At 43.5% G+C, this 24,368-nt stretch overlaps 1 protein-coding gene across 2 annotated transcripts in view; it reads right to left on the bottom strand.

The window, feature by feature from the left end:
• The window catches only part of SLC25A13 (solute carrier family 25 member 13), a 188,821-nt gene extending 167,638 nt beyond the window's left edge, over positions 1–21,183 (bottom strand). The window contains exon 1 of one of the 2 annotated variants that reach the window (XM_036247320.1): positions 21,040–21,183. In XM_036247320.1, the coding sequence (XP_036103213.1) occupies positions 21,040–21,054 (15 nt within the window). In that variant the 5' untranslated portion in view covers positions 21,055–21,183. The remainder of the gene's footprint in view (positions 1–21,039) is intronic. The other variant, XM_036247321.1, reaches the window with a different exon arrangement.
• Positions 21,184–24,368: the final 3,185 nt, after the last annotated feature.

The raw sequence follows: 24,368 nt of genomic DNA, 5'->3' as shown, positions 1-24,368 counted from the left end.
AGAAAAACCTACATAAGAGGGATAACAATTTGAAGACAAAAATGTAAAGAAAAGCTTCTTCTTTTTTTTTTTTTTTTTTTTTAATCCTCACCCGAGGACATTTTTCCATTTTTTGTTCAGATAGAGTAGGAGGGAGGGAGAGGAAGAGAGAGAGAGAGAGAGAGAGAGAAACATCAACGTGAAAGGGACACATCGAGTGGCTGCCACCCGCACGACCAACCAGGGCCGGGGACAAACTGCAACCGAGGTACGTGCCCTTAGCGGGAACCGAACCTGGGTCTCTCTGGACCACAAGCTGATGCTCTAACCGCTGAGCCAAACTGGTCAGGGCTAGACCAGCTTCTTACACCACACACAAGAATAAACTCAAAATGGCTTTAAGATTTAAATGTTTGACTCAAAACCATAAAATCCTAGAAGAAAAAAACACAGGCAGTAAAATCTCTGACATTTCCCATAGCAATATTTTTTTCTGACGCATCTCCTAAGGGAAACAAATGAAAAAATAAACAAATGGGACTACATCAAAGTAAAGAATTTTTGCACAGCAAAGGAAACCATCAACAAAATGAAAGGACAATCCACTGAATGGAAGAACATATTCATTGATACATCTGATATGGGGTTAATCCAAAATTTATAAAACTCAACATAAAAAAACAAAACAAACAAACCCAAACAATCCAATTAAAAAATGAGCAAAGAACCTGAATAGACACTTCTCCAAAGAGGACATACAGTTAGCCAACAGACACTGAGCAAAGATGCTCAATGCACGGGTGACATGCTCAGTGTCACTAATCATCAGAGAAATGCAAATTAAAACCACAATGAGCTATCACTTCACACCTGTCAGAATGGCTATCATCAATAAAACAACAAACAACAAGTGTTGGCAAAGATGTGGAGAAAGGGGAACACTTGGACACTGTTGGTGGGAATGCAGATTGGTACAACCACTGTGGAAAGAGGTATGGAGTTACCTCAAAGAATTAAAAATGGAACTGCCTTATGACCCAGTGATTCCACTTCTAGGAATTTATCTGAAGAAACCTAAACGCTAATTTGAAAGAATATATGCACCCTTGGTCACAGCAGCATTATTTATAATAACCAAAATTTGGAAGTAGTCCAAGTGTTCATCAGTAGATGAGTGGATAAAACAGTTATGGTACATTTACATGATGGAATACTACACAGTGATAAAAAAGAAGAAAGTTTTCCCTTTGCAACAACATGGGTGGACCTGGAGAACATTATGCTAAGTGAAATAAGCCAATCAGAGAAAGACAAGTACCATACAATTTCACTCATTTGTAGAATCTAATGAACAAACTGAACAAGCAAAACAGAGATAAACTCATAGACAGACAGCAGGCTGATAGCTCTCCAGCAGGCGTTGGGGGAGAGGCTTGGAGGAACTGAGCAACAAAGGGGAAAAAAAGAGAAAGAACTGATGGATACGAACAATAGTGTTGTGACTGGAGGGGAAGGGGGGAGCCCCAGCTGCACATCCAAGTCACCTGAGGGGCTTTTACATTTTATCAGTACCAAATTAGGCTATCTTTAAAGCCTCCCCATGAGATTATAATGTTTGGAACCACTGGGTTAGAACCCAAGGTCCTTGGCTAAGCTTGCCACTTCACCAAGTGTACAACACAGCCTTCATTTAGCAATACTTCCCCCAACACCCTCCTAAACCTGAAAGGTCTGAAAACCAAGGCAAGCACAGGCTTACACTGATAACCCTACTGTCATGAAGTAATTATTTACCCTAGATATGAAATAAAAAACAAAGAGACATCTCATCAAAAGTAGGCTACTCTGTGTATGTGTGGGAGGGGGTGGGGAAGCATGTGCATGTACACACATGCAGGCATGCAGTGAGGAGCAGAAAAAGGAGGTAAAGGGAGAAATGTTCCTGCATGGTCTTTTGTACCTGTGGAAGAAAGTGTAGTAGGCAGACCAGAATCACAATGGAAAATACTACTGGTGTGACCTCACAACTTAGAAGCTTCTTCCCATGTGTCCTCCTGTACTGCCAGAAATGGAAGGCTGAAATTGCATTTTCCAGACTCCCTTGCAGCTACGTAGTCTAGGTGCTGTCCATCAGAAGAAGATGGGTGAGATTTGGAAGCCAAAAATTTGGAAGTTAGGTGCCATGCTTCTGCTGTTTCTTAGCAAGCACCATCATTTGAAGTGTCTGATTTTCCAGTGGCAACCTCCTGCCCATGTCAATGGCAGCATGGTTCTGAAACACTCCCCATTTGGCAGGTGGTTTCATGACTGCACAGGAGGCAACTGCTCCCTTGGTGACCTGCTCTGCTGTGAGGTTCTAGAGGTCATTCCTGAGAGCTCAATCTAAAGTCTGTTTTTTCACCTTCCCAACAAATTCTGTAAGCCATTTAATACCCTGTAATAAATCTCCTTCTGCTTAACCCAGCTAGAGTGGATTCTGTTCTCCACAAGTGAACCTTGACTGATACAATCTGTAATTGCTAAAGAAAGTTTAGAATTCCCCAAAACCACAGTTACCATCAACTTGAGAGGAAGAAAGAAAGAGGTGTCTTGTCAAATTTAAGAAAAACGATTTTTATTGAATTCACTAAGTCAGTCATTCCTCATCCTACAGTTTCCCTAACTTCTAATAAAAATGTGGTAATTATGAAAAAAGTTACCGAAATATAAATTAGTATACAGACAAGATGCCATGTTAGGCATTCTTTAAACCCAACATTTTCGTGTAATCCACCACTAAAGTTCATATCACTCAACAGTTGACTTACAAAGCACCAGAAATCACAAATGTTAATCCACTAGGTAATTACACAAGCAGGTCATTTCAGGGCTGCTGGAGATGTTTATCAGAAGGATTCGGTAGGTTGTGAAATGTCGTGGATTTGTCTCTGCACTACTGTAGACAAATATTAAACAACTATAAAGCCATCACCATTAAAATTCTGATATTGAGAAGCAGAGTACAGCAGTTAAGAAATGAATGGCAGTGTTTTAGCTGTGTGTTGTTACACCAAAATAGCTTTAAACACACACTAATTTTACACTTTATTAGTATTGCTATTAAGCTAAAGCTAATATTCCAGTAAATGTTCCCAAGAGTAATAATTTGATGAGACAGTATGGGTTTTTCTCTGTGTGTGTGTGTGTGTGTGTGTATTTTTTTATCCTCACCCGAGGACATTTTTTGATATTTTGTTCAGATAGATTGGGAGGGAGAGAGAGAGAGAAACATCGACATGAAAGGGACACATCTAGTAGTTGCCACCCGCACAACCCAACCAGCGCCGGGGACAAACTGCAACTGAGGTATGTGCCCTTAGCGGGAACTGAACCCGGGTCTCTCTGGACTGCAGGCCAACGCTCTAACCGCTGAGCCAAACCGGCCAGGGCCTTTCTGTTTATATTTTTAATTCTTACAGAGACAGTCGAAGATGCTTGCTCACCTTGGCAAAAGCAGGTATCCCCAGCATCAGAGTAAATATTTGGGTCCCAGTGCATTGCTAACTTGGTGACCTTGAACAAGTCAGTTAACATCTCTGAGTTTTACTTTCCTCATCTATACACGGGGAAAGTGACAAAATCTACTTATCTATTTCATAAAGTTATCTTGAGGACCAACTAGAATGAAGAAAACAAAAAAAAAACTGTGTGAATCCTAAAGTGATAGATAATGTTGGTAGCGATTATTAGCTATTCTTGAAAAAATATAAGCTGAGCCCTGGCCAGTTTGGCTCAGCGGTTAGAGTGTCGACCTGCGGTCCCGAGAGGCCCGGGTTCGGTTCCCGCTAAGGGCATGTACCTCGGTTGCAGTTTGTCCACGGCCCTGGTTGGTCATGTGGGTGGCAGCCACTCGATGTGTCCCTTTCACATCGATGTTTCTCTCTCTCTCTCTCTCTCTCTCTCTCTCTCTCTGTTCCTGTCTCTCCCTCCCACTCTACCACAACAAAAAAGGAAAAATGTCCTCGGGTGAGGATAAAAAAAAAATATATATATATATATATATATATATATGCTGAGAACACAGCTTTGTGATATTTCTAGTCCCGAATACGAATGGAAGGCAAGGTGGTCCAGCATGTCTTCAACTTAGAAATAAGCAAAAAAGATGACAGGCTATGAAAAAGATCATTAAAATTCTATTGGATGATCACGGTCTTGTAAGAAAGGCTGAAGAATCAGCCAGAGGCTAAGCTTTCACCAGTGATGCCCGAAACTATCCCAGAACCGCTTGCTGAGAAATCTCCCTCAGATCTCACAACAAAAGCAGGTTGCCTGGGCTCCATGACAGGTCAGCTGCCATGGAAACTTCACACACAAGCAGCTTCCTCATGTTGCTCTCTATCAAGTCAAACACACCTGAGCCTCTAATTGGCAGAACTAGATCACATGCTTTTGTCCCGGCTGCGAGGAAAGGTGGGAATTAAGTTCTGACTCATATACTCTGGCTCTGGCAGGCAGGCCTCACAATGTGGGGATTTTCTCCACTACAGAAAAGGTCAACAAAAAGTGATGGGGAGATTTCTGATTTCCAGTCCAGCACGTAAGGAGCTTAGAACTTGCTATCCTATCTATCCAACAAATAAAAAGCTGAAAAATCAACAGCTCTAACTAGATCCATCAGAAAAGTGAGGTCACCAGGAAAACCACTGCCCCCAAATTAAAGACAGAAAGACGGGACCCGAGCATCACAGATGACCACAGCAGAAACCCAAGAACTGAAACCTCCATGGGAACCAGGGTCCGAGCAGGAAAACCTGACCTGTAAATGACCAACTGTGCTACAGGCTCAAGTGTGGACAAGATGGAGATTTAAAAACTCTAGGGGACCAGACACAGGGGATTCCCCTACTTTCGTGAGTTTCACCTCCTGGAACTCCACCTGGGAATAATCAGAGAAAGGAACACCTTGCTCTTCCACCCGAGGAGAGCGCAAGAACCATTCTGACATCCACCAGACCATTCTGTTCTTTATACCAAGATCTGCCCTCAGGAGGAATTATTTAATGACTCCTAACCTGCTGGGGATTTATCAGAGCCTAACGGACCAGAGGGAAGGGCAAGAGCAAACTCCAGACACCTCCAGCCATCCTCTCCCACCCAAGGGGAAGAAAAAACTCAGAAACACGAGTGAAGTATACTATCCAGGGACACGAGCTCTCTAAGGGACTGACACCTAATCTACCCCCGACCACTGCATCACCAAGGGCCTCTTTCCAGTAGTTCCTTTTACCCAGTGTAGATTTCTGCCTACCAAGAAAAATAATAAGGCATACCAAAAGGCAAAAAAACACAATCTGAAGAGACACAGCAAGCACCAAAATCAGACTCAAATATGGCAGGGATATTGAAATGATCAGACCAGGAATTTAAAACAACTGTGAGTAATGTGCTCAGGGCTCTAATGCATAAAGTGGACAGCATGCAAGGATGGATTGGCAATGTAAGCAGAAAGATGGCAATTCTAAGAACCAACAAGAAATGCTAAAGATCAAAAATAGTGAAACAGTAAAGAAGAAATGCCTTTGATGGGCTTATTAGTAGTCTGGACACAGCTGAGGAGAGAATCTCTGAGACTCATGGTATTTCAATTGAAATCTCAAAAACTGAAAAGCAAAGAGAAAAAAGACTGGGAAAAACACAACAACAAAGCCCAGAACAGAATACCCAAAAACTGTGGGACAAAACAGACCACAGAGCTAAATGTAAAACTCAAAGCTAAGTGTAGAGCTCAGAGCTAAATTCAGATCACAGAGCTAAAATGTAAAAAGATGATCTAGTAGTCCTGACCACGTAGCTCAGTTGGTTGGAGGGTCGTCCCAATACACCAAGGTTGAGGGTTCAATCCCCAGTCAGGGCATACAAGAATCAACCAATGAATGCATAAATAAGTGGAACAACAAATCAATTTTTCTCTCTCCCTTTCTCTCTCTCTAAAATCAATTAATAAAAATAAAAATAAGAAGACATAGTAGAAAACCTGGATGCTCTTAGATTTGACAATGACTTTTTAAATATAATACCACAGGTATGATCCATGAAAGACAGAACTGGTAAACTAGACTTCATTAAAATAGAAATTTCTGCTCTGTGAAAGACATTATCAAGAGAATGAAAAGATAAGCCAAAAACTGGGAAATATATCTGCAAAAGAACAGCAAATAAAGGACCATTATCCAAAATATACAAAGAACTCTTAAAACTCAACAATAAGAACACAAACAACCCAATTAAAATATGAGCCAAAGACCTTCACAGAGAGCTCACTAAAGAATATATAATAGACAGCAAACACACATATGAAAAGATGCTCCCCATCATGTGCAATCAGGGAATTACTAATCAAAACAACAAAGAGATATTACTGCACAACCATGATAATGGCCAAAATCTTGGATACTGACAACATCAAATGCTGGTGAGGATGTACAGCAACAGGAAGTCTCATTCATTGCTAGAAGGAATGCAAAATGGTACAGCCATTCTAGAAGACAGATTGGATGTTTCTCGCAAAACTAAACATCCTCTTACCACACGATCCAACATTCAGACTTCTTAGTATTTACCCAAAGGAACTGAAAACTTATGTCCATACAAACACCTGCACACAGATATTTATAGCGGCTTTATTCATAATTGTCAGGATGTCTTTTAGTCAATGAATGTATAAATAAACTGTGGTACTCCAGACAACGAAATATTATTCAGCCCTACAAAGAAATGAGCTATCAAGCCATGAAAAGACAGGGAGGAATCCTGAATGCATATTACTAAGTGAAAGAAACCACTCTGAAAATGACACATACTATATGATTCAACAGTATGACATTCTAGAAAAGACAAAAAAATAAAAAGATCAGTGGTTGATAGGATTAGGCTATTGAGAAAGAGAACAGGCAGAGAGCACAGAGGCTTTTTAGAGCAGTGAAAATACTTTGTATGGACACATCATTGTAACATTTATTCACACCCATTGAATGTACACCACCAAGAGTGAGCCCTACTGTAAACCATGGACTTTGGGTGATGGTGATGTGTCCATGTAGGTTCATCAATTGTAACAAATGTTATCACTCTGATGGGGGGTGGGCAATGATAATGGGGGAGACTAGGAATATGGGTGGGCAGGTGGCATATGAGAAATCTCTGAACCTTCCTTTCAATTTTGCTGTAAACCTAAAGTAAAGTCTATTAAAAAAAGACACAGAGAGAGATCATGGATAGCCAGGATCATCAAGATAAACCTGATTAGGCAGTCATTAGGCATACATCTATGGAAATCTCCCTTCTTTCTGAGAATCCTCAAAGCAGGTTGGATCCTCTATCTTTTATATTGGAAAAAACGGTAGGTCAAACAGACTGACCTGCCCCAAGCCCATCCCTTTTCCACAGTGGAAATCCCAGGCAGCCAGGTTGCCTTACAACAGGGGTTTCTCAACCTTGGACCTACAGACATTTGGGGTCAGATCATTCTGTTGTAGGCAGCTTTCTGGTGCCTTGTAGGATGTTTGGCAACATCCCTGGACTCGACTCATGATGTGCCAGTAGTAACCCGCCCCCCCAATATGTGACATTGTCAAATATTCCCTGGGGGCAAAACTACCCCACCACCAGCTGAGAACCATGCCTCAGATGGCGCTGCTCCATTAGCTCATTCATGCTACACAACAGCCTATGGGAAGCCTATCAGGTGCTAAGCCAGTGCCAGGCACTGCTAAGACAATGCCAAATAAGCCAGAGACCCTGCCCTGCAGTGGAAATGACGGACTTACCAACAAGCGGTGGGTGCTAGGTGTGTGGTGATACGTGCCATCACGAGGCAGAGTGGCTGCAGAGCTAAGATCGTAATTCTGCTAGTCAGTCAGGGGTCATGGAAGGAGGCCAAGTCTTTGGAGCTGGATCATTTGTTACTGATTATAGCAATTAACACTGACTGGCTAACTTTTACTGGGTCCTCGACTCTATGCTGGGCTGGCTTTACATCTGATCGCATTTAAAAATCACTAAAACTGTTTAAGGTGAAGAGTTATTAATATTCCCATTTTTCAGATGAGGAAGCTGAGACATTTAAGACATTTAGTCTTCAATGAGCAGCAGTAAATCACAGAGCCAAAAATGCCCTACAGCCCAGCTCATTTTGACACTAATTATAATACTTGGAGGATGTGCCAAGAATTTGGCAAAGATGGAGACTTTTTTTTTTTTTTAAATCCTTACCCGAGGACATTTTTCCATTTTTTGTTCAGATAGAGTAGGAGGGGGAGAGAGGAAGAGAGAGAAACATCGACATGAAAGGGACACACTGAGTGGTTGCCACCCACACGACCCAACCAGGGCCGGGGACAAATTGCAACTGAGGTACATGCCTTTAGCGGGAACTGAACGCGGGTCCCTCTGGACTGCAGGCTGACACTCTAACCGCTGAGCAAAACCAGCCAGGGTCAAAGATGGAGACTTTAAGCAATCCTTATGAATTATGCCACAGGACAACACTGTAGCTGAAACCAATTTACAATAAAGTCTTTTTGACTGGGCATTATGATACATAAATGCCCACTCTTCAGTAGAAAGCAGACCTGCCTAATGCAGAGTATTATTCTCCAGTATCATATGCTGAACTCAGTCTCAATTTTTTTTTTAAAGCATCAAGGTTACAGTATAATTTGGAACCAACTGCAGTTGTAATTACAGCTCCCAATATAGTTTGTTACATATTAGCAAGTGTCAAATTACTACTGCTCCTTAAATGAATAAAAACTGATTGTGCTGCTCTGAAGATTGGGATGTATGTTCCTGATGGGGAACAAAGGAATACAAAAAGTACATGACATATTTATAAAGTGCTGAAAGGTTCTACTTAGGAGATCACAAGTTGCTGGAGCCCAGATAATGCCATAGAAAGTTAAAATGGCTTCTGAGAGAGAACAGCTAACTTAATAAATGCAGGTGAAAGCAGCGAATCAAAGACAACAGAAAAGTTGCTTCCACTAAATGGTACCCAGCCTGCTCACACTTCTGCTGTGCATCATCAGCTACCTGAAGAATAGTCAAGAACCTGGAGGAAGCCAGAAGCAAAAGAACAGGAGCCCTCTGCACAGTCAGGATTCACCCCAAAGATTGCGCAATTTCACTCAAGTGAGCCCTCCTCCACCCTCGCCCACAACCCATGGACTTGTGACGTGACTGAGGAACTTCTCTGGTTCCAAACCCCCACTTCACACTTCTGTAAAGCTTACTGTGTCCCAGCCCAGCTCTGAGCTTAATAAACATGAGCACACTGGCCATCCCAATAGTCCCAGAAAGTAAGTACAACTATGCCCCTTTTATAGATGAGGAAACTGAGGTACACAGAGGTTGATAACTTGCCCAGAGCCATAATTTGAATACAGAGTCTAGGATTTCAACAACATGTTATACCAGCTTTCAGAGGAAAAGAGAGGGGGGATGAGAGAGAGCTAGAGAACCTAGAAATTAAAAGAAAAGTCAGACACATCAACCAACTGCAATGCCTAGGCCTTTAGTAGATAACAAGTCAAAAGACTATTTTTATAAATTATAAGGCAATAGGGGATATATATAAAATGTGTACAGAATAGATATTTGATGTGTACAGGAGAGATATTTGATCATATTGAAAAATTACTGAAATTTTTTTAGGTGTGAAAATAATATTTTGGTTGTGCATTTAAAAAATCTGTTTTAGGGACACACTAATACTTATAGATATAAGGTTACGGATTTGCTTTGAGAAAAAGCAGGAGAATGGAAGGAGGAGAAAGGGTGTGGTACAAATGAAACAATATTGGTCATGAACTGACAATCACTAAAACTGGCTAGATAAGGACATGGGGGTTCATAATACTCTTCTATATTTGGGCATCATGGAAAATTTCCAAAGTGAGAAGTTTCAAAAACGCTGCGATTCTTTATTTTTTTCTTTATTGATGTTGGTGAGAGAGAGAGAGAGGGGAAGGGAGAGAGAGAGACAGAAACATCAGTGAGAAAGAACATCGACTGGCCGCCCCCTGCACGTCCCCCACTGGGGATCAGGCCCACAGGAATCAAACCGGTAACCTCTAGGTGCATGGGTCCATGCTCAACCCCTGAGCCACACCAGCCGGGCAACGCTGCTGTTCTGAAAAGGCCTAAGTCAAATGCCAGTTCCTCCAGGAAAATATTCCAGATTCTCTTCATAGAATGTTGTTTGCACTTATTTAATGGGGTTTGCAATTGGACACTTAAACTCTCGCTCTGCTAACCATTAATATGCCCTCCTGTTTTCTCATCTGTGAGAGAACAGAGAACGAGGACTGAATGAAAGGGGCGCCACTTGGGAGAGAAGCTGGCAATGCCTTCTCCCTAGTGACTGGTATCCTTTCCAGAGTCGCAGCAGCCCAGCGGGCCCTGGCCGAGTCATCGGCGGCCAGCGGAGCCCTGGGGGAAGGCTCTCGGCTTTCCGAATGAATCAGATTTCCTCTCAAGCATCTGAACCAGCAGAGAGTCTCTGAGCTGGTAGCCGCCACGCTGGCCGACGATGCGGCACGAGGGCCGGTTCATGACCTCCTGCGGTGGAACAACAACTACAAAAATTAAACTACTTCCCTAACCTCTCATCTTATATCAAAATAACTGCAGATAATCAGATATAATCTTTAAAAGAGGGAGAGCAGCTTATAAAGAGTACTAGAAAAACATGAGTGGTTTGTTGTGTAATATCAAGTGGGGAAGCCGTGTTTAAACAGGACAGACAACCCAGAATCCATTAAAGGAAAAGATGAATATGTAATATAATTTTTTTTTAAAATCCCAAGTGAGTATGAACCAGTTTAAACATCAAGAAAAATTGTGTAACACACAGGAGGGAGCCGCCAAGGTTCTCAAAATTTTAAAGTGTTCGGAGAACAAATCAATGTGAAAAGACAAATAACCAGTAGAAAGTTGGACAAAGGTCAAGACTAGGCTCTTCTCAAAGTGGCTGGTGGACACCAAAAATGGATCAACAGACGTCGTCAAGAACCGCCATGAAAAGAACCAGGGGCTGGGCTTTTCCTTCTGGAGCTGAGGATGACTATGAGAGGAAGTGAGATCCTCACACGCAGACAGAGCCTCAGCCTGCAATGAAGGAAGTGTGCGCACGCTCACAAGGCAGGAGCGTCCTTGGCGGTGGGCCTGGCAGAGGCAGATGTGTGACCTGGCCTATGAACGGCCTTTCCTTGCCTGCCACCGGCACGGCCCCGTTAGCAAGACTTTAAAGACCTATCAACCGAATGCCATGTGTGGACCGTGAATCCTGATTAGAACAAACCGACTGCAAAGTCTATAAATTTGGGACATGGCTTTTTAACATCCTTATAGGTGCTTTAAGGAGGAAAATAAATAAAACTAAGGGGGAAGGGGGAAATAAAACTAAGACCTCTTTTCTTAAAACTGAAGGGAAGAACTAAAAAAATAAACAAACTCTGCCTGCCAATATAGAGAAATGACCAGAAACATTCCTACCTCTGACAACTCTAAGTTAAACAAGCAAACAGGCTCCTCTTTTTTCCGCGACACTGGTGTTACAGCTTTATGGCAAGGAATCGGAATGGGGCTTGGATGGGTCCCATTCACAAACTGCCGTGCAGTTCATGACAAGGGAATGAATGTTCAACAACAGCCAAGGCCAAGGGGGCATTAGCAGGCCAAAGAGGGTAACTTGCATTCTGTATGCAACATGAATGTAGTACAGTGGTCATGTGCACAGACTTTGGAGCCAGGCTGCCTGTGTGTGTTCAAACCATAGCTCTGCCATGTAGAAGCTGTATGACCTTGGGCAAGTCACTTAATCTCTCTGGGTCCCCATCTGTATAGTGGAGACAGTACAGGACCACTGTCATAGAAGTGTTGTGAAGATTAAATTATTTCCTATACAGAGTGCTTAGAACAGTGCCCGGCTTTTGAGTGTTGCATAAATGTAAGCCACCGCTCTTAAGTTTCTCCGTCAAAAAAGGTTATACAGTGCCTTCCCTGCTACCTTGTAGCTGATTATTAAGATCAATGAAGCTTGGGTCTTCAGATTATCTGGTTATTGCAATCCCTGTGGACTGTGAGTTCTCAAAAACAAGTCCAACAGCGTACTCATTTTGGAAAGCCCAACATTGAGTACAGAAGCTAGCAGGTGGTTGGTACCAATAACATACTAGAATTCATTTTTAAAAACTGTGAAGTGCTGTAGACCCATGAACACAGTACTGCTATTAATCTTAGAAGCTTCCTTTGACAGTTCTGGGCCGAATGGAGAGGAAAGTACAGGGAAAAGACCAAAAGCAAGACCAGCTTGGAAGCTATGGCAATGCTGTAGCTAAAAGTAATGGCAACCTGAACGTCCGCGGAGGAGACAAACCACGTCAGTGCAGGAGACAGGCCACACTTGCTCAGGGCAGAAGGAGGATGTAACTGACTCATCTCTGCCCACCTCCAAATTTTTGCTGATGATGTCTCTCTCCTGCCTGCCCTCAACAGATACTTGGGAAATTTAAGTGGCAGGCTGAAAGTGAGGTATGACCAAGAAGATAAACTGAATTCTAGGTAAGGAGAGTGTGAAATGTCTTTGAGATGGGCAAGCTGAAATGTCCAACAAACAGCTGAAAACGCCAAGGCTGGCGCATGAGGAGTGAACGCGGAGCCATCACCCTTCACGGGTAAGAGGATCTTGGACAGGGACCTGGGGACACCAACATTTCAGGGAGCAGCAGCAGGACGAGAAGAAGGCTGCAAAGGAGATTAAAGGCAGAATATGAGTGTTAAGAGGCCATCCAAGGGACATCATGAAAGCTGACACAGGGTGTTTAAGGAAGGAAGCAGTGGGACACAGGTCCCATAAGGTCAAAAATAATAATGACAGGCTAAGAGCATTAGAACTGAGGTCACTGTAACCGTTAGGAGAGAAGGTTGAAAAAAAGAACAGGGATAAATTCCATTTCAGGAGCTGTCAGTATGGGCGGGCAGTAAAGAAACAGAGAAAGGTACAACCCCTGTATAATAATCACACGTTCTCTTAAATAATAATCGAGAGATGTGCTCCACAATAATATCCTGGCCCCGATGTGGACTCAAAATGAGCCCTAAAAACCCAAAGATTTATACTGAATTCTGTCACTATGTATTTAATTCTTCAAAAAGCAACACCATGGGCAACCATGTCCAAAGGTGCTGCACCCTTAGTTTAGAAAGGGTAGCTACATTTAATGGCGCAGTAATGAGAGTTCCAGTCCAACAGTCTTCAAACTTTATTGTACATCCAATCCCCACTTCTAGGGATCTAGTTAAGAATGCAGGTTCTCATGCAACAAAATCTTTGACCTGAAGAGAAACAGAAGATGCTGCAATTCTTACAAGCCCCCAAGTAAAACCAGTGCTGCTGGTCCTGGGACCAAAACATCCAATAGCAGACTCCAGGAAGACCACTCAGAGACTTCGACTATTGAAGCATTATGGTGAATATTTAATGGATCACAATTAGGAAAAGAACATCATGTTTTGTTCAGGTAGGTCAAATAATATCTATGTCCCCTAGTTTTCAGTGAGGTACAAATGTCCCACAGTCTCCAACGGATGTCTCTTGACATTCCTATAGCACTTGGTAATTCCCAAAGTGCTTTTACATGTTATATTTCATCTGCTTGTCACAGATGTCACAGACAGTCCCTGTTTTCCCTAGGATGACATTGAGAAGCCAGAAAAGTTAGACTTGTCCAGGTTCTCACCATCAAAGGAAGCAGTGGACCTTGTACCCCAGGTTCTGGCGCCTTCTCGTCCAGGGCTCTTTCAATAAACCACAGCTACTAATTACAAAAATAAAAAATTAAAGTTCTCAAAGCCTCTTCCCATATAAACAAGCAGTCCTGAATGGATGAACAGTTGGGGGTCTCTGCAGCTCAGTCCACAACAGTGGCCAGGACCAGACACATGCAAATCACATGTCTAACCCAAAGAAAACACTAAATACTCACCTGTGGCTACCAGCCTGTTCAAATCAGGCTTACGATGGGGCTCTGGACACACTACCCCAAAATATAGCACCTTGGTATACTGACTATCTTAAGCTGAAGAAACGTGACAAAAAGGCAGAAGCAGGAAGGTCACTCTGACCTCCTACCCAACCACCAATGCACTCTCCTTCTCTGAAGCTGGTTATAAAACTCCAGGTTAAGGGTACCCTCCCTGTACCAAGAGGAGGGAAGACATTCTTATCACCAGAGATGGGGAGTCGGGGGCCACAAAATCTGTACAAACAAGCCTTGTTCAACTAACCCTTATCTTCCTAGTTACTTCTTCACCATGTACTACCCCTAACCCAAGTCCTTTTGTTCTGTCCAATCTTCACAAAATTACTGATTCTTTGTCTAAAAGGAATAAAAGCTTCCTGCTCTGATCACTTCTTCTGGGGTCTTCACCCTCCTGCAAAGGCTCCTGTACTTGTAGAAACTCAATACAACTGGTGCGCTTTTTCTTCTGTTTATTTGTCTTTGTCAGTTTAATTTTCAAACCCAGCCAGAGACCCTGGGAAGGTTGAGGAAAACTTTGGCCTCCCCTACATTTGCTTTTATTTTCTACACTTATAATTTTCTAACAAATTGTACTGTATAAGTCTTATGCAAAAGGTATTTTACCATAAAACTATAAATGTCTCTTGAAATATCTGACTCATATCAACAGTTTTCACGGATAACATGTGGAAGCTGTAACTACATGTGGAAATCAAGACAAAGCAACCAGCCTAATAACAGTCATTAAATAGAGTGGTTTATTTAGGTTGAATTGCTAAGAATTTCAAAACTGCCCACTTTGCTATGTTGTCAGCACCTAAAGTCAGAAGGAACCATCCGGACCTATTTTCACTCATGCAACCACCCAGCAAATTTCCAAAGGAAATGGTAAGTATGAGTACTCTATCTTTTAAGGGTTTCCAATCAACAAACCAGACCACCACTCTACAAGACAGCCACTGGGAATAATTCTGAGCTAATAGACCAAAGCCACCATTGACTGGGTCAGTCTGACCCAACAAGAAGATCTGGTTAAGTAGGTCATTAAAAAGAAAAAAGTTTGCTCAGTTGCTGTTAAATATTTTGCTAAGGGAATTGTATCACTGTGACAAGGCACATCCTCCTTAGTCCTCCCGAGCAGAACCAACACATATCTGCAGATTCACACATTCCTCCATTCCAAGACCCCACCAGAGGCAACCAAGAAAACATGGCGGGAAGGACAGGTGTTTATGATGCAGGAGAATAAGAAGTAACCATGGTCAGCAGGTCTAATCCTCATGGATAGTGAAGAACCCTGGAAAGAATGATACCATGTAAGAACTCAACAGAAGCAGAGGCTTGTCATAGGACAAAAGGTCAAAGGTCAAAGGTCAGAGCTCCTCCAACAATCATATAAAAGAACTCAGTATCACCCAGCTGGTATGGCTCAGTGGTTGAGTGACCCATGCACAAGAGGTTGCTGGTTCGATTCCCAGTCAGGATATATGCCCAGGTTGTGGGCTCGATCCCCGGTGGGGGGTGTGCAAGAGGCAGCAATCAATGTTTTTATCTCTCTCCCCCTCTCCCTTCCTCTCTCTCTAAAAATCAATATAAACATATTTTTAAAAATTGTTTTAATAACTCAATATCCACAAAGACCTGCTCCCTGATGTTCTCACACTACACATCGACTTGCAACACTCCCCAGCCCCCACTTCTGTATTTGCTGGCCACGGCTTACAAAGCCGTGCGACCTCACTGGGGAACACAGACCGAAGTGAACTAGGTCACCCAGGGAAAGGCTGCAAGACCAGGGTTGTTCTTGGCAACGTTCCCCTCCTCATGCACCCACCCTGATCTAGAACACCACTGAGACTTCACAGGAGACGAGAACTTTCAATCAATTTGGTGGGAAAACTTATATTCTAGGATCATTACAAAACTGTATAAACTCGATGCCTGAGCACCAAGGTGAAAGGGAGCAGAAGGACTGAAATTAAATTATCAAGAAAGAAGAGAACTTACAGGGACCCCCACTTTTAGTTGACACGACAGGGATGTTCATTTTTCTCGCTGCATTCATTCCTCCTTACCCCAAGAAGGGGCCGTCAGAGGATCAGCTGAAGCAAAGGGCACAAGAACAGGCCAGGGCAGCGGCCTCAGAAGTGCATCTGATTCACCTGGAGAGCTTTTAAAAAATTTGGAAGCTCAGGCCGCACTCAAGTCTAATTATTCAGAACCTCTGGGTAAGACCGGGCATCAGCACTATCACACCTGTCCAGATGACTCCAATGCACTGAGAGCCCCTGGCCTACAACAGTGCAAAAAGCAAAGGGATTTCAAGGAGACTTGGACCAGTTATACATTTTTCGGGGACTCCATTTTTCACCTGGTAAAAGGGGACAGAAATGATGGGGGGCAGAGTCTACAACAGTGCAAAAAGCAAAGGGATTTCAAGGAGACTTGGACCAGTTATACATTTTTCGGGGACTCCATTTTTCACCTGGTAAAAGGGGACAGAAATGATGGGGGGCAGAGTTAAGGATCATTGTGTTCTATATACCCAAAGGCCTATCCACCTCCTTCAATTTAAGAAACCCTAAATCTAAACATCAGTAAAACCACAGAAACGTACCATCATCACGGTAGCAAAAAACGAACTCAAGCATTCCTTGCTGCCTACTGCAGACAGCTGGTCTGCTTCACTATGATATTATTATATCACCAAATGCCTGGCACTGTTTTACCATAGGGAGAGAAAATCTTCAATCTGAAGAATATCCTTAATAAACTCAATCACATTTTATCCTCAATAACGAACCTCTGATGAGGGTATTATTAGAGATGAGAAATGCAAAAAAACATGGAGGTCAAATATATAGCCCAAGTCCTAAATAGTGAATACTGGGTTGAACTTTTTTTTTAAATTTTTTTTCTTTATTGATTTTAGAGAGAGAGGAAGGAAGAGGGAGAAAGAGAGAGAGAGAGAGAAACATCGATGAGAGAGAACATCGACTGGCCTCCTCCTGCATGCCCCCCCACTGGGGATCAGGCCCACAACCCGGGCTTGTGTCCTGACTGGGCCCTCTCGGTGCAAGGGTTACCACTCAACCAGTGAGCCACACCGCCGGGCTAGGGTTAAACTTTTTACAAAGGTGTATAACAGGGATGATAGCTGTGAAGATACAAAAAACCATTAACTTGTACACTTTAAGTGGGTGAGTTGTATGGTATGTGAATTATATCTCAATAAAGCTGTTAAAAAAAGGGGGGGGGGTGATAATCCCTGTCCTGCACAATCTGGTTTGAAAGCCATTTAAAAATACATGTTCAGTATGTGTGGTGAGGCATAAGCTGAGCACCAAAGCATTCTCCAGATACAGACCACGGGGCTGGGCCAATCAGGCAATGTGCACATTCACAATTACTGGTGTGTGAATCCTCACATGCACCTTTACAGACAGAACTTTTCTTTTTAAATTTTTTTTTTCTTTATTAATTTTAGAGGGAGAGGGAGAGGGAGAGAGAGATAGAAACATCAATGAGAGAAAACATCTATTGGCCGCCTCCTGCATGCTCCTCACTGGGGATCAACCCCACAACCTGGGCATGTGCCCTGACCGGGAATCAAACTGGCGACCTCTTGGTGCAGGGGTCGACGCTCAACCACTGAGCCACACCAGTTGGACTGTTTGGAAGTTTTTAAAAAAAATACTCAAAGCCATAGAGGGACCTCAAGAGTATTATACTAAGTGAAATAAGCCAATCAGAGAAAGACAAATACCATATGATCTCTTATTTGTGGAACATAATGAACAAGGTGGGTTGATGAACAAAATAGACCCAGAGACATAGAAAGGAGTATGGTTCAGATTGGCAAACCTCAGAGTAGGGGGGTGGGATGGATGGATGAGATGAACCAAAGAATTTATATGCATCTATGCATAACTAATGAACATAGACAACAATGTTGGGGGGGGGCAGGTTGGGGATGAGGGTGTCTAGGGCGGATAAAGGAGAAGCATCTGTAACAAAAATAAATGAATAAAAATTGAAAAAAAACTGAAAAAATAAATACTCAAAGCAACACAAATAGTACAGGCACTCCACTTACATGTTCCATCTAACAGAGGAAGCCAGGATTATTCCTATAAAAGTAGGCAGCAAGAGAATGGAAGCCCTTTCGAGTTCATCTCAAAGCACCAAGAGTTTTAGATCAATGAAAAACCAAACACCTATTGCATCATTAAGTATTATTCTTCATGCAGAAATCAAAACAAAAAGCAAATACCAGAGTCTCACACTTCCCATTTAATAAGAGGGCTATTGAATAATTAGTTACATTTGAATAAATAAAAGGCCAAGAAAACTAAGACTATATATAAATGGTCGAGATCAAGAAACTGCTAGTTATAGCTAGGTTCATCCAGAAAATAACAAATCTGCTCAAATAATTCCCCATAGTAAGTGCTGGCATTCACCTACAATTGCTGAATTCCAGACTCTTGGCCCAACTTCTTAGACTCTCCACTGAAGTGAGCTTCTCTCCTAGTTTTAAGAGGGAATGCCAATCCTACTCCTCATGAGATTGTTAAGCCTATTGCTCTGTGTCCCACAAAGCAACATGGAATAACATCTGCACTTCAGGAAAAAGCAAAGAGCATGGCCATTAACTCAGGCTGCCCAGCACTGACTGGTGGCTGACAGAATCACCCCACAAGGATACTGCCTGAAGGCAGCTAAATAAGGGGCACTCTTAGACTGAAGTACACCAGCACAGCTCATTTTGGGCCCTTTTAAGACTACATTTACTGCACTGCCCTTGAGCTACAATGATGGACATTATAAGAAATGGCCTACAGAACCCACAGACATTTATTTGTAGTCATGAGGTGGTCTGTAATGCAGTTTGCTCACAGCTTATAAAAGGACACGAGGAAAGACTGCCCTCAGATAACAGTACAAGGAGACCTCTCTGATCATTTTCTCTTTGCTTTGGCTGTTAGAAAATTCAGTTATCTCTAGCAAGTAAATCCATATTTTCCACTAACTTTGGTCCTGGCTCCATCTTACTTTCTCTTTTGTTTTGTTTTTTTCCGCTCATCTACTCTGACTTGATTTCGATGTCTTGTTGCATTGTAAATATATGTATACGTGACATGAACCATCAGAAATCCTGAGAAGAGGTAGGTTTAAATAAAGAAAGAAATAAAACACAAGTTCCCAAAGAGTAAAAATGAAATGTTTCATCTTCCCTGACTCTCATTACTTGGCTAAAATTCAGCTGCACTTATTGATATGATGTGACAGTTTACTAAAAATGTAACCCAAAGTTAAACCTGCTTCCATGTCACTTGTTTTACTTCGTACTAGTTAATCAGTCTTATCTTATACTCCAATTATATGCATAGTCCTCAATTTAGGTTCCTCAATTATTTTATCTCCAAATTAAGTAAAATGATTTCATTCATCTGCATATGTAAAAATGACAGTAAAGTTTGGCCATCTACTCCCACCCACTCTCCTGGAAGAACTTACCTTGAGGGAATTAATTCATACCAAGCCTTATACTCTGATTACAGCAAACTTAATGCAAAGAGAAGGTCAAGGTTTAAAAGCGTTGAAAAGGTTTGAAAGGGTTAAGGTAGCTTCCAAAAATGAATCCCAGTGGTCCTCAGACAATCTACCTAAAACAATTTATATACCCATGTGTTCACACACAACTTGCACACACACCCACAGCACACTCCTGAGGATGGAACTTGGAGTAATTACAGAAAAAAAGAAAGGCCACTTAGGTCCCATAGTCTAGGAATATGAAGAAGCCTGCAGATTTGGGGAGCCTGGAGAAACTTAAGTCATAGAACAGCATTTAAATATATTTGTCTGCTTACAATTTCCATTGCAAATGTGATTAGTTTGCTTGAATAAATAGGAATATGATGTGTTGGCCATGTTTTTCTCTTGAGGGTTATCACAGAGTTTTGATTAAGGACAAATGTTTGAAATGTTGGATATATTTAAGTTCACCGCACTTAAAATGAGCTAAGAAGTTGTATAGGCTTGATTAAAGGGCTGCCTTCCTGAACTCAAAATTAAAAGCAATAAATTCCAATGATTCAAGTAATTGGGACTAAATATGGTATTCTGCCAGAAAAGTTGAAATGGAGTCCAAAGAGACTGAAATGGTGTCCAGGTTTCATGAAATGGTGAAAGAGGAAAGGTCAGGTTGTCGGGGTTGCCTTTCCTCTGGGTGAGTGAATGATTCACATTACGCAGAATTCCTTTTAAGTAGAACTTCACAGGACTTACAGGCTCCCCGGACAATCTGTTCTGTCATTTCTAAAAAGAAGCCTCTCAAACACTCAGAGGCCGGCATGTAAGTGTTGTCAGATGGGGAGAGTGGGGAAAAGGATGAGAAAAGTTGGGCGAGGGGTGGGGGGTTGAGGGGTCCTCTGAAGTTTGTCCATAGACTCACGAAGGCCAACTCTCCTAAACCATCTCCCAAACGGAAGTCAAGGTGACTTCCCCTCCTCTGCGGGAGGGCGGAGTCTTTGAAACCTGAAAGGATCGGGCTCCAGCCCTGGCTGTGTCCGCTGGAAGGAGAGACTGGGTCAACTACAACCAGGATCGGGAGCACGCTGGGGTGGCCCAGAGGACCTGCTGGCCCCAGGCCCTCCCCGCCCAGGGCGCACCGGCTTCTCGCCGGCTTTAGCTGAGCCAACCCGGCGCCGCTCAGGCACCGACTCCGCTCCCGGGCCAAGTGGGAGGGTCCAGCCTGCAAAGTTTCTGCAGCAAGATGGAGCTGGGCCTCTGTCCCCGCACGGGCCGCCTGTGCTGCCCTGGGGTGGCGGTCACCTCCCTCCGTCCGCTACAAGGTGCAACCGCTGCCCCGCGCTCCTTCCCATGTGCTTTCGCAGTTGCACCAACCCGGCACGTGAACGCCCGCGCCTGTCGCGCCCCCGGGCCGGGGCCGGGGCCGGCGCGCGCCCCGGGGCGACGGGCCGACGCTTACCTTGGCGGCCGCCATGCTTCGCACGCGTGCGAGCGACTGCGGGTCCCTCTCACCGGCGCGCTCGCACTGCGGAGCCGGGCAGCTCACTTCCCGTCCGGGCGGCGGCGGAGGCGGCGATAGGGCCCCGCGGCGTGCGCGCCCGGCCTGCCTCCCCACGCCCTCCCGCCCGCGCGGGTGCTGCGGGCGCCGCCAGCCCATTGGCTGGGCCGGCCAGGGCCGCCGCGGCGCGCGTGATGCGGATGGCCTCTGCCCTGCGGCCGGGGCGGGCCAGGGTCGGCGGGCGCCGGGCGGGACGCGGGCACGTGACCCCGGCCGAGTTGGCCAGCAGCGGTGACTTCTGAGGCGAGCCCCAGGGGCGGTGGCGGGGTGCCAGCCGGCCTCCTTTGGGCAGGTGGCCTCCTGAGCGCCGAGGTCGGTACCAGCCGCCTGGAGGGCACACAGCCTGGGGAACTTGAGAACTCCCCTAGATGACAAGTTCAGACAGCTTTGTCGCTTTCCTTTCCAGGGGGGCTCCATTCTGCACGGTCATAAGTGGCCCCTAAAGCATTGCCGGGTAGGAGTCAAGATAGCAAAGTCATTTCGCTGGCAAGCCTATTTTTGGTCATATCTGGTCAATTCTATGTACTAAACAGGTGTGTGTATTTGCAGAATATATATTTGTAGGGCTACTTCATTTCAGACCTGCATGTTAAGACTGAAAAAAAAATGCCCTATTAAAACAAGTAAGTCAAAATTTTAATAAAAAACTAAATGTATAACCTCCAGAGGTCTTATTCCTCTTCAGAATTTCATTCGTCTCTGCCATCAAAATTTATTTTTTTATTAAAAAAATTTTTTTTCTTTATTTATTTTAGAGAGAGAGGAAGGGAGAGAGAGATGAAAACATCACTGAGAGAATAAAGACTGGCCGCCTCCTGCATGCCCCCACTGGGGATTTGGCCCACAACCTGGGCATTGCCCTGACCAGCAATCGAACTGGTGACCTCTTGGTACATGGGTCCATGCTGAACCACTGAGCCACACCAACCAGGGCTTTACTAATCATTTTAATTAATCCACAGAGTGAGTGCCTACTACGTGCCAGGCACTGTGTGTGCCTATGTGCTGGGAACACCAGCGTGACTTGAGAGTTGGTCCCAGCCCTTAAACAGCTTAAAGTCTAGTGGGAAGGCAGACACATAAGTCATTATATTGGATCTGTTAAAGCAGTGATTTTAAACCTTTTTCATCTCATGGCACACATAAACTAATTACTAAAATTCTGTGGCACACCAAAAGCATATTTTTTGCTGGCTTGACAAAAAAATAAAATAAAAGTAGGTATAATTTTGATTCATTCACACTGGACTGCTAAGGGAAAGAGGTCAGTGCCCCGACTAAATCATCAGGTATTGAGCGTTTTCAAAATTCTTGCGGTGCACAGGATGAAAGTTGCTGTGTTGAGGCAACAACCTGTTCCCAGGGCACTATGGGAAGCCTCTTAGAGGAGAGGATGCTGAAGCCAAAAGCAATAAAAGGGCTGCATTTTAGTCCAGTGAAGTGGAGGGGAAGGGTTTTCCAGCCAGAGAAAATGAGGAGTGGCAGGAGGGCGGGGGGCACAGCAAGTTATGAAAATGATTAGTCATGAAAGGTAACTTGAGCTGCGGGATGTCCGGTAGAAGAGTCTGAACAGGCAGGTAGGGACCATGTCACAGAGGGCGCTGGGTGCCATGCTAAAGGGTGTGTACCTTAACTGAAGGGCTTTTAGGCAGAAGGTAGCATGACCAGGTTTATCATAGATGGATCACAGTGCTTGCAGAGGGGAGGATGAGGCAAGACTCAATTATTGGACTAGACAAGACAGGTTGGAACCTGAAACTAGAGATAGGAGAGGATTAGAAGAATACACAGGGGGTAAAATTAGTCAGCCGAGATGACTGATTATGTGTAGGGATGGGAGAGGGAAAGAATCATCCTATCTTGTACATGGGTGCCTGGTGTGGATGTTGGACAAGACACCAGAGATCAGTTTTGAAGTGTGTGCGTGTCTATAATGAGTGTGTGTGTGCAATATAAGAATTATCTTGTAAAAGAGAAAGGAAGAAGCATTTCAAAAAGAAGCCATTGATTAACATACTCTCGAGAGGTCTAACAAAGCCCTAAAAGACTTGAACAGGTTAGTAGACAGAGGAAGAAGACCAGCAAAGAGTGAAAGAAGAAAGACAAAGCAAAACCAGGAGAACTGGTACAGCAAATACTTCAGGGGACAAGCCTAAAACTTATATGAAGGGGTGGCCCCAGCTGCTCTAAAGCGATTTAAAAGATGCAGAGAACATACAACCTCATGTAACCAAGATCAGAGCATATACTACATATTTATTTTAAGGACTATACCAAAGCTCTCCTTTTATAATATAAATAAACTTTTAAAAAATGTAAATGTGGGCCCTGGCTGGTTTGGCTCAGCGGTTAGGGCGTCGGCCTGCAGACCAAAGAGTTACAGGTTCTATTCCCGTCAAGGGCATGTACCGTGGTTGCGGTTCGTCTCCAGCCCTGGGTGGGGTTGTTCGGGAGATAGCCAATTGATGTGTCTCTCTCACATCGATGTTTCTCTCTCTGTCTCTCTCCCTCACTTCCTTCCTCCCTCCCTCCCAGTCTGACTGAAGATAAATGAAAAAAGTATCCTAAAGTGAGGATTTAAAATAAATAATGTAATGTGGTAAAATATATATAATATAAATTTGATCTAACCAATTTTACATGTACGGTTCAGTTGTGTGGAGCACATTCTCATTGTTGTGCAACCAATCTCCAGAATTCTTTTCATCTTGCAAAACAAAACGCTATGCCTATGAAACAATCATGCCCATTCCTCCTTTCTCCTAGCCCCTGGCAACCACCATTCTACTTTCTGTCATTGTAAATTTGACTACTCTAGGAACCTCAGAAAAGCATAATCATACAGTCTGGCCAGTGTGGCTCAGTGGTTGAGCATCGACCCATGCACCAAGAGGTCACCAGTTTGATTCCTGATCAGGGCACATGCCCAGGTTGTGGGCCCGATCCCCAGTGGGGAGCATGCAGGAGGCAGCCAATTGATGTTTCTATCTCTCTCTCCCTCTCACTTCCTCTCTCTCTAGAAAAATCAATAAAGGGAAAAAAAATTTTTTTTAAAAAAAGTAGAATCATACAGTATTTGTCTTTTTGTGACTGGCTTAGTTCATTTAGCATAATGTCCTCAAGGTTCATCCATGTTGTAGCATGTCTCAGAATTTTAAGACTCTTGAAGACTGAATAATATTCCTGTACCTTTAAAGAAAAAAAAAATTAAGAATCTGTTAGACCTTTTT

The sequence above is a fragment of the Molossus molossus genome, unplaced genomic scaffold (genome assembly GCF_014108415.1).
Source record: "Molossus molossus isolate mMolMol1 unplaced genomic scaffold, mMolMol1.p scaffold_m16_p_7, whole genome shotgun sequence".
NCBI classification, from domain to species: domain Eukaryota; kingdom Metazoa; phylum Chordata; class Mammalia; order Chiroptera; family Molossidae; genus Molossus; species Molossus molossus.
The sequence above is the reverse complement of the archived record's forward strand: the minus strand, read 5'-3'. Positions and strand labels throughout refer to the sequence as shown.